This window comes from Echinops telfairi, unplaced genomic scaffold, assembly GCF_000313985.2.
Source record: "Echinops telfairi isolate 266 unplaced genomic scaffold, ASM31398v2 ScPeMD7_2291;HRSCAF=2852, whole genome shotgun sequence".
NCBI classification, from domain to species: domain Eukaryota; kingdom Metazoa; phylum Chordata; class Mammalia; order Afrosoricida; family Tenrecidae; genus Echinops; species Echinops telfairi.
Genome location: NW_022106189.1, coordinates 20,938,978 through 20,948,484, shown reverse-complemented (window position 1 = coordinate 20,948,484; position 9,507 = coordinate 20,938,978). Strand labels below are relative to the sequence as shown.

At 57.7% G+C, this 9,507-nt stretch overlaps 1 protein-coding gene across 1 annotated transcript in view; it reads left to right on the top strand.

Moving 5' to 3' along the window:
• The window catches only part of CNGB1 (cyclic nucleotide gated channel subunit beta 1), a 65,005-nt gene that overhangs the window by 1,588 nt on the left and 53,910 nt on the right, over positions 1-9,507 (top strand). The window contains exons 2-11 of the mRNA XM_045293903.1: positions 1,895-2,079; positions 4,054-4,111; positions 4,350-4,422; positions 5,109-5,229; positions 5,357-5,399; positions 5,603-5,648; positions 6,888-6,954; positions 7,231-7,270; positions 7,645-7,825; positions 8,289-8,371. Coding sequence (XP_045149838.1) covers positions 1,903-2,079; positions 4,054-4,111; positions 4,350-4,422; positions 5,109-5,229; positions 5,357-5,399; positions 5,603-5,648; positions 6,888-6,954; positions 7,231-7,270; positions 7,645-7,825; positions 8,289-8,371 — 889 coding nt within the window. The 5' untranslated portion in view covers positions 1,895-1,902. The remainder of the gene's footprint in view (positions 1-1,894; positions 2,080-4,053; positions 4,112-4,349; positions 4,423-5,108; positions 5,230-5,356; positions 5,400-5,602; positions 5,649-6,887; positions 6,955-7,230; positions 7,271-7,644; positions 7,826-8,288; positions 8,372-9,507) is intronic.

The window sequence follows — 9,507 nt, the reverse complement described above, 5'->3', positions numbered from 1 at the left end:
GGAAGAGCTCAGTCTGGCCGGCAGGGAGCACTCACAGTGGGACCACGGGGATCTGTGACCTCAGAGGCCCAGGGGCACCTTGGGTCTGGCAAACTGCTTCTACTAGGCGACAGCCTCAACGGTTCTCTGCAGCAATTCTGCTCTGGCGTCGTCTGGGGTCAGGATTGACGCCTTGGCCACCGGTCTAGTTTGGGTTCTAGTCCTCATTCCACAGGGAACTGGAAGCCCAGAGGGGCCATGTCTAGCCCAAGTTCACGGTCTTGGGGCTCTGACTTACCTGGGTCAGAGCTCCACTCAGAGTGATCCTGCTTTCCAGCCTCTTCTGGGAGAAGCAGAGGTGGGGGGGTCAGAGCAGAGACACAGCTGTGAGCTGATGGGGACAGGGCCCTGGGGGAAGTCCTTTTAGCCTGGGGCACCCGGCCATCTGCCACTCTCTGGCCACCATAGTTGGGGAGCAGTGGGTTGGGGTCTGACCTGCATGCTGCCCCTCGGCCAGGCCATGGGGAAGGCAGAGGCCCCCATTTACTGAACATCAACGACACCAGGACCCAAATCCTTTGAGGCTAAGACTGAAATAGGGCATCGACCCATGCAAAGCCTCTTGCCTGGCATTTTAGCTCAGACGTTTTAAAAAAATCATCAAAGAAGACTTGTTTTCTTATATTAAAGAGAAATAATCCATCCACAATCGACTAAGAAGGAAGACCAGCGAAGGATCCATGCATCTGAAAGGTGGCGCTGAAGAAGAAAACGGAAAGTTCCACGTTTGCTGAAAGGACACACAAATCTGCTGTCGCAGAAGGACAGGCAGAACGGTCCTCAAGCCAGATGTGAGACTCTGTCTTCCGTACTTGGGATAGGCTGGCAGGAGAGACCAGTCCCGGGAGAAAGACATCACGCTTGGTCAAGTAGAGGCACAGTGAAAAAGAGGAAGGTTCTCAATAAGATGGATTGGCACAAAGGCAGTAATCATGCGCTCAAAGACAGGAATGATTGTGAGGATGGCGCAGGACCGGGCAGCGTTTCCTTCTGCTGTGCTTAGGACGCCCGTCGGTTTGAAACAATTCAGTGGCACCTAACAACAACATCTGTTTATGTATTATGCTGCTAACTGCGAGGTAGGCAGTTCAAAACCACCTTGGGAGAAAGAAGGGACTTTCTACTCCTGTAAAGAGCTAGGGTCTGGGTAGCCCACAGGGGCACTTCTACCCTGTCCTACAGGGTCACTATGAGCCAGCATGGACTCGATGGCCGTGAGCTTGGGTACGGTGTACAGTCAGGTGGATTTATCACGAGACTGACTGCATAGGATATCCCACAACGAGGGTGTCCGCTTGCTACCACGTCATCTCCATAGGCACTCAGTGAGCTCCCAGTGTATATATAATCAGGCCCCGCTCCGAGGCTGCTGCCTTCTCAGCTCATTTTACCCTCACCGTCAGCCCCCGTTAGGTGGTGGCATTCCCGTGCCCGTTTTACAGACAAGCAAACGGAGGCACAGAGTGCTGAGCTGGTTTGCTTGGGACGCAACTGCAGAGCATAGCCATCCTCCCGTGGGAGGTCCAACACGTTTGCTTCCTTCCTCTTCGAGGCTTTGTACTATTCCACAAGTCGAAGCCTTTGACACCCGCCTTTCTGCAATTCGATTTTCCAACAAGCGGAGCAGTGTCCATTGCTGGGGAGTTGGGCTTTTTAAATCTTTTGCTAGAATGCTTTTGAGACCAGCCTCTTTATACATACACGTTTTTGAGCATGAGTAGTTTTAGAAGGTTAACTACCCAGAGGTAGAATTGCAAAAAAAATTTTTTTAAAGCTATTCAAAGAAAAGGGACATGCATAAGCCATAAAAGTGGGCCACCCATGGGAGCAGCTGTGAGCACTCTGTTCCTTGTAGGCATCAGGATGTTGCGCTGGGTCCAGAAGGTGCTGCCGCAGCCTCCAGGGACCCCTCAGAAGACCAAGACGGAGGAGCAGGTGGGGGCAGAGCCTGAGCCTGAGCCTGGGCTGGAGTTGGAGCCAGAGGCAGAGGCGGAGCCTGAAGTATCCCCAGAGAAGGCTGAGCTAGATGCTGAGCCCTTGGTGAGAAGCAGAGGGCGGGGAGAAGCCCGCTGGCCTTGCTGTTCAGGGACTTCTCAGTTTGGGCAGCTTCCACGACAGAGTCTTGGGGCCCAGGGAAACGGGGAGGTCTCCCGGCCCAATGCCCCTTTCCTGAATAGTTTGGGACCCATCTAGGATGAGATTAGGAGCTTGCACCAGCATGTAAATCTACTGAGGTTACTAAGCGTACAATTGGTGTTTAATTTGGATGAGACTTTCCTGAGGAAGGAGGCAGCATTGATTCACAGTCTGGCTCACCAGGCTTATTCGCTGTGGACCAGTAACAGCTGGAAGAGTGGCGCCGGGGCGTGGACCACCCTTTGAGCAGTTTTGCTTTAGAACCCTCCTTCAGGGGTACCAGCACCTGCCAGCTCTGTGTGTCATCCAGTCAGGCCCGCGATCACAGCTCATCCCGTAGCTTTAGACCCTAATTGATGTCAGGCCGGTGATCGGAGCTGGTCATGTAAAGATGGATAAGGCATTGCCTCTGGTGTCAGCAGACAGGTACCAGTGAGCTCTCTTCCAACAGGAGGCTGGGGATGTGGTGGGCCCCAACACTGCTCTCAGCTGGGCCCTGCTGGGAGGGGCCAGTCGGCCTGCAGGACTGAGAAGGGAAGCTCAGAGCAGGGAGAGAGTGCTCCCTAGACAAAGAGATCTGGGCAGGATTTTAACTAGAGGAGGTGGAGGGGGTGGCACCTGCCCGGCCAAGGCGAGGCCCTTAGTGGGGGAGGAGTAGGCTGTAGTCAGGAAACAGTGAGCCCTTCAACTATAGAGCTTGAGTGTATGTCTGTGTATTTTCACATGCACACAGGTATGCGTCACATGCTTGGTAGTATGTCTGTGCACTTATGTATACAAATAGGGTGTATAGGCTTACACACCCCCCACCATGCACAAATGACTCTGGGAGTGTGTCAGTGTGCATAAGTGTGTGCATACGCCTATGTTTCCACCTGTGGAAACGTGTGTTGTGTGTGCTCACATGTTTGTGTGTCTGTACATTCATGTGTGTGTGCCTAGTCGCATCTCTGCAGGTATGTGCATCCCCACAGCCTGCATCTGTGCACATATCCATGTGTTTGTGTGTGCATTTGTGCATAAGTGTGAAGGACGTATAAATGCATATGCATACATACATGTACACATGATTCTGAGCCTACGTATTTGCACATCCTCATCTGTATGCATATGTCCAGGTGCTTCTATGTGCACACACAGGCATAGACATGTGTGAATATTTGTACACACATGTATGTGTACATGCCCACACTTACTGCTGCCTGTATGCACATGTATATGTGCTTGGATATGCATGTGGGCATGTGTGTGTGCACGGACACTTATTTTTGCACCGGAACTTGCATTTGTGTGTGTTTAGCCACATGTTGGTGTGTCCCTGTACGTTTGCATGCCAGTGCCTGTGCTTGCATGTAGAGCAGGTCCGGGCTTGTGTCTGTGCACAGGTGGATGTCTGTTTGTATAGGTGTGTGCATGGGAGCAGGCACTCATGGGCATGTGTGTGAGAGGCTTGCCCAGTAGCAGGAGGAGAGGCAGGTGGCCAGGCTAGCCTCCTCCTGGCGACTGAGCAAAAGGGGAGGTTTGGCCCAGGGCTTCATAACTGTGTCTAACAGCCACCACACCCTCCTTCCAGAACACCACTGCAGCTCCTTGGGGGTGTGGTCGGTTTTAGAGGCTGAGAGGCCACTGTAGGGAGAGTGAGGGGGTCTGTCTCTGCCCTGGATGAGGGGCCCTGGGGCTAGGAGGAAGGAACTGGCCCAGGTTGGAGGTGGGACCACCAAAGTTTCCAGTGATGACTGATTGGGAGGCTAGAGGTGTGTGGCTCTGTGGGAAGAGGGACACTCCTTGTGGGGGAGGGAAGGAGGGTGGGAGGGGCAGTCCCTACCTGAATCACATTGTCTTTCCAAAGGCTGACCTGGTCCTCTTTGACCCCTCCAGCCACCCGAGGAGCCATTCGAAGAGGAGGAAGTGGCCTTGGCTGGCCCGTGCCCTGAGGGTGAGTGTGGACATCCTGGCTGGCAGAGGGCCTGAAGCTGGCCGCCCCAATTCACAGATGAGAAAACCGAGGCTCAGGGAAGCAAAGAGTGGGCTTCTGGGACCGGACTGAGGTGGAACCTGGCTTCTGACCCCACGGCCACTCTGCCCTTGTCCTGCCTCTGACTGACCTTCCCTACAGGGTAGAGAAGGGCTCTCTCCAAGGCCCCAGACCTAAGGCACGAAGGATTCTTTTCCAGAGACCCAGGAAGCGGCCCATAATCCACCCACATCCCTCCAGGCCGAGGCTGTTGTGGTTCCTGAACTAAACCGGTATGTCGCAGTTTCTGCTCTCCTCAGTCCAGCCTCCCCCCCACCAGGCAGTCCCCAGGGCAGCGGGACAGGCCGTGCACTGCCTCAGCTCTGGTCATGGAACTTGAGGCAGAGGGGTTCCTGGGCTTCCAGAAACTTCTTAGCGCTCTCATGAAATGCAGGTCCAGTGTAGCCAGAGCTTCTGCTTTTCCCCATGGGCCAGAAACCGAGGGGTTTGCACAACATCTTCTGCACCTGCACAAGCATTTCTGCCCGTGGTGCATGTCCAAAGTGGCCCATCTCAGGCTGGGGCTGGCCTTGTCTATGAGCCTCAGCTTATGGCTGATTAGCTACAGTCACTGGGAGATCGCCCGCAGGAACCCCCAGGCCCCTTGGGGCTCAGACTGTGTAGTGGTGGGGAGGGAGGCCCCGGGCGGTGAACACATGCAGGCTCACAGAGAAATCACAGCCGCTCTCCACCATATACTGGCAGGTGGGCTTGGAATGGTCTCAGGTGGGCCTGCCCTAAGGGCTAGACGCCCCCATTTTCAGAGAGGGACACAGGGTTCGAGGGGGAGGTGGCAGGCCAGGAGTGTCATGGTGGGAAGGGGTCTGGGACTCAAACCCAATTCTTTAGGATGATGTGGATTTGGACCTGAGAGGGTGGAAGGCAGGTCTAGGCTAGCGGGTGTCTCTGTCCATCACAGTCCTGGCAGCTGGGTGTTGAATTGGCTCTGGAAGGGCGTGGAGAGATTCGTCCCCCAGCAGGCCTGCAACGGTGGAGCAGCCCAGAACCCCGCCTCTGGCAGGGAGGAGGATCAGGCTCAGGTACGGGGCAGGGCTGGGAGCTGGGGCGGGGCTTCAAGGGGGAGGAGCCTGTAGGAGCTATTTGTCCCCCACCCACCCCCACCCCGCTGCTTCTTGGCTCATGTCTGTCTGTTCCTGGTTGCGACAGGCTGGAACACAGCACCTTGGGCACTGCAGCACTGGGGACCCAGGTAAGGCCAGGAGGCAGATGGCTTTTCAAGGGTGGGATGAGGGTGCTATTGGAATGGAGCAGGCCAAAGGGGTCAGTGCGTCCCATTCGTCTGGCCCTGGCTTTGAGCATGGGCATGAGTTGGGCTCTCGCTACCCGCTGCAGGCTGACTGGGGGCTCTGGTGGGCATCCTGCTGTTGACCACTTCGGTTTCCTCACCTGCAGGTTGTGCAGACGGGCCCAGGGAGGCCTCCAAGACTCAAGACACTGAGTAAGTCTCCGTCAGTGAGCACCGGTTTGGGAGCCCCCCGAGCCTGGCATGTAGTATGTGTGTGTGTGTGGGGGGGGCAGAGAAATGTGCCCAGAGCCCATCACCACCTTGGGGTGTGACCACATTCTGGACCTCATGGGCTCTGTCCTGCACGTGGTTTGTTGTGCTGGTAACTGGAAGATCCTGGTGGCGGCCACCTCTAAATACACAGAAAGCATGGATAAGCACCTTGCTGGTGGGCTTCATGGATGTGGGTTCTGTGGGGAGCCCTGATCTACAGATCCTGGGCCACTGGAGGGCACAGGATGCCTGGGCTGGCCTCACAGTGGGCAACAGCTTCTTCGAGCTGGTGGAGTAGGGTAGTTGCCTGGTCAGTAAGAAAGGCAGGTAGGGCAGGGGCTGAGGCACAAGTGGAAACAGGTTGACCCCCTGCAGGAGTGCCTGCCCAGGGTGGCCAGATCTACCGGTTCATCAAGAGAAGTTCGGAGTGTAGAATCTTTAATTTGTGCACGTTGCTAAGGTATCGAAAGGTTTCCAGATTGCAGGCCTCAAAGCTCCTTTTGCAATCTTCGCTGCAAGTTCAAGTTTGTGTACCCATCTCCATTCACTCCTGCACCTGTCAGGTTGCTGGCTCCTGGAAGGAGTCAGTTATGCCTAGGTCCCCAGGGTGGCATCTCTAGCCACTCCAAGGGAGAGAGATGAGGCTTTTCTAGTCTTTTGTACAGTCTTGGAAACTCACAAGGTGATCATACTCAGTTCTATAGGGTTGCTATGAGTCAGAATCAACTGGATGAGAGTGGGGGCTTTTGGCTCCTTGAGGGCAGGGCCTTTGGTGCTGGTCACTGTCAAATGTCTGGGCCCAGCACAGTGCTGGCCACAGAGTGGAGGCTCAGCACATGGGGGTGAGTATGTGTCCTGGGGGCTTCCAGTCAGGGCCCCCAAGGTCGCTCGGTTAGCTCTTGGGGGCATTCTGAGGTGCTTTCAGCCTCCCCAGGAGTCCCCAGGCTGCCTGCTGTCCCAAGAGGCTGAGGCTGGGCCGGTTGCTCCAGAGCCTGGATAAGCCCTGGGTCAGATTTAAGGTTAGTCCAAGCTCCCTCATCTCCTGGCCTTAGAGGCTTCTCGTATCAGGCCCCGGTGTGTAGAATGGGGGCCAAGGATGAGGAAGGGCCGTGCCAGGCCTGCCCCCACCCCTCCCGAGGTGGACCTTCTGCCCCAGGCTGACCACCAGTCCCTCCACAGACCCTCGCCCTGGCTGCTCAGGTGGCTGGAGGAGAAAGTGCTGCCTCAGCCCCCCAAAACATCTGAGGTGAGTTGAAAAGAGGGAACAGACACTGGGGTGGGGAGGTGGGGACTTCTGGGATCCCAGGAAGGACCTGCCTGCCCCAGGAGCGTGTCCTTACCTCAAGGGGTCCCATGGAGCCTGAGGGCTGCTGTCCTCACCTGAGGGTCTCTGGGGGCTGAGGGCTGTTTGTGTGGAGAGGAGAGACTGTGAGGTGTGGGTCTCAGAAGGAGGGCTGTGCTGGCCGGGCCAGGGCAGCACAGGGCTTGCTGGTCTGTAGCCCAATCCTGCTTTATGATCCAGGGCTGGAGGGACAAGCCTGCAGACGCTGCCTTGGAGCCAGGTAAAGGGAGGGGAGCCCGGGACCGTCTTGGGCTGGGTTAGGGGAGAAAGTAGACTCTGGGGTGCTTGAGTGGGACCGGCAGGCCTTAGCCCTTACCCAGGCCAGAGAAGGGCTCAGGGCTTCCCAGGGGCCGCTGGTGCGGGACACAGAAACCCCTTCCCTGCCCAGACTAGGAGACATAGATCTAGTACAGGTTCATGAAGCCTTCCCCCTGGGACCTCAGTTTCCATGTCTATCTAATGATGAGTGGTTGGTCTCAAGGGTCTCCCTACTCAGCTGCTTTGGCCCCTCGGATCCAGCACCCTGGGCCCTGGAGGGGTTGCCCTGGCCCTCACTGTGCAGTTGGTCACCTCCTGCTCTCCTTGCTGCTAAAGAGCCCCCAAGAGCCTCCCTGGAAGCAGAGCCCATGATGCCGGCCCTGGAGAGCCTCGCCCCACCCACTCCCCGCTCCCTGGAACCTGAGAAGGAGCCAGAGCTAGAGCCAGAGCCAGAGCCAGAGCCAGAGCCCCAGCCTACCTTCCAGACCCCACTACGGCCACCGGGAGACCCTGGCAGGTGAGCCACCTGAAGGACACACCTCTTACAGGAGCTGCCCCAGGCCACACCCAACCTTCACCCTGACCCAACGCAAACTCACTGCCATCCAGGTGACGGAGGCTCACAGCAACCTCACAGGACAGGGTAGAACTGCCTCTGTGCCCATAGAGACGGTAACTCCTTCGGAGAGTAGCAAGCCCCATCTTTCTCCCGTGGAATGGCTGGTGGTTTCGAACTGCTGACTTTGCATGACGTATGTTAGCAGCCGAGGCACAAGCAGTTTGCACCACCCAGGGGCTGCGCAGTTGGGGCCCATCCTGCGTGCTCCCACCACTGGCTGGGGGCTGAGCAGCAGCCGGAGGCTTCCTGGGAGGCACACTGCTGCTGGGCTTTGGGGCTGGCCAGCCTCTGGCATCTGGCTCTGTGCCTGGGAGGGATCTGTTCCCCCCTCCCTCAGTGTCCGCGCTCTCTCCCACCGCAGGCTGATGGCGTGGGTCCTGCACAGGCTGGAGAGGGCTCTGCCGCAGCCTGTGCTCCCTGGAAAGGCTGTGGAGCAGGTTAGTGGTGGGCTGGGGTGGGGAGGAGGAAAGGGAGCTCAGGCAGGGTGGGGGGAGGTCAGTCTGAGACCGTAGGTGTGGAGTTGGCCAGCGGGGGGCGGGGTCAGTCCACCTGACCCCGGGTCTGCTCCTCATGGACCCTCTGCACACCCCTCCTCTGAGGCCCCGTAAGTGCAGGGCTGGCCCCGTCCTGGCCTCCCTCCGCCTGGGGGAGTGGGGGCTCAGAGGAGGACGTCCCTGGAGAAGTGGCCTTGAAGGCGGAGAGTGAACGTGCACGGAACAGTGTAGGAATCGGCATGTACAAATTCCAGAGGCATCAAAGGCCTGGACTCTTCTGGGAAAGATTGGAACGTGGGGAAGCCTGGGGAAGCCTGTGGTACCGGCATGCCTTCCTGGGAGCCCAGGGCTCTGACGCTGGGTGCCAGGCCTGCCCTTCCCGACTTGGGGACAGCTGAGCATCTTCACGGACACACGTGGAGGTGGAGCTGTGGGAGAGGTGCCAGCGTTGGAGCTCCGGCTGCATGACCTTGGCCCTGGCCCTGGCCCTCTGGACACCTGTTTCCCCGCCAGAGCAATGGGACCAGGGTCGTGAGAGAGAAGATGCCCAGACCCAGAGGAGAGGTTGAGTCTGTCCTGGTCTGGTTTCTTTGGGCAGGTGTGGCTGCTGGGGTGTGGTGGGGTGCCCTCCTGAGACTTAGGCTCTTGCAGCCCCTGCGTCTCCCACTGTCAAGTCCCTCCTTGCCTCTGGTCACAGCCAGACCCCTTTCGAGAGACATCTGAGGCCCAGAGGGGGGTGGGTCAGGGTCACGTGATTGGAGCCAGAATCCAGAGCTCTGGACCGCAGACCCGGGCTCCTGGGGCCTGGTCCCCCTGGCCCTGGCCAGGACCAGAGACCTAGGAGGGGAGAGTGCAGTGGGAGGGGGGTGGGGCTTTCAGGAGCCCCTCCCAGAGGTCAAGCCCTCAGACTTCTGTTTCTGGGCCCTTGCAGGTGGCAGAGGGTCAAACAGCTCAGAGCATCCCCAGGTTGGGGCCTGGAGGCAGGAACACTCAGGGGATGTGGGAGGAGGCCCACGGAGGACAGGGGGGTGGCTTTTAAGACCAGAAGGGAGGGTCTCCCAGGCAAGGCCCAGCAGAGAGAAGGTA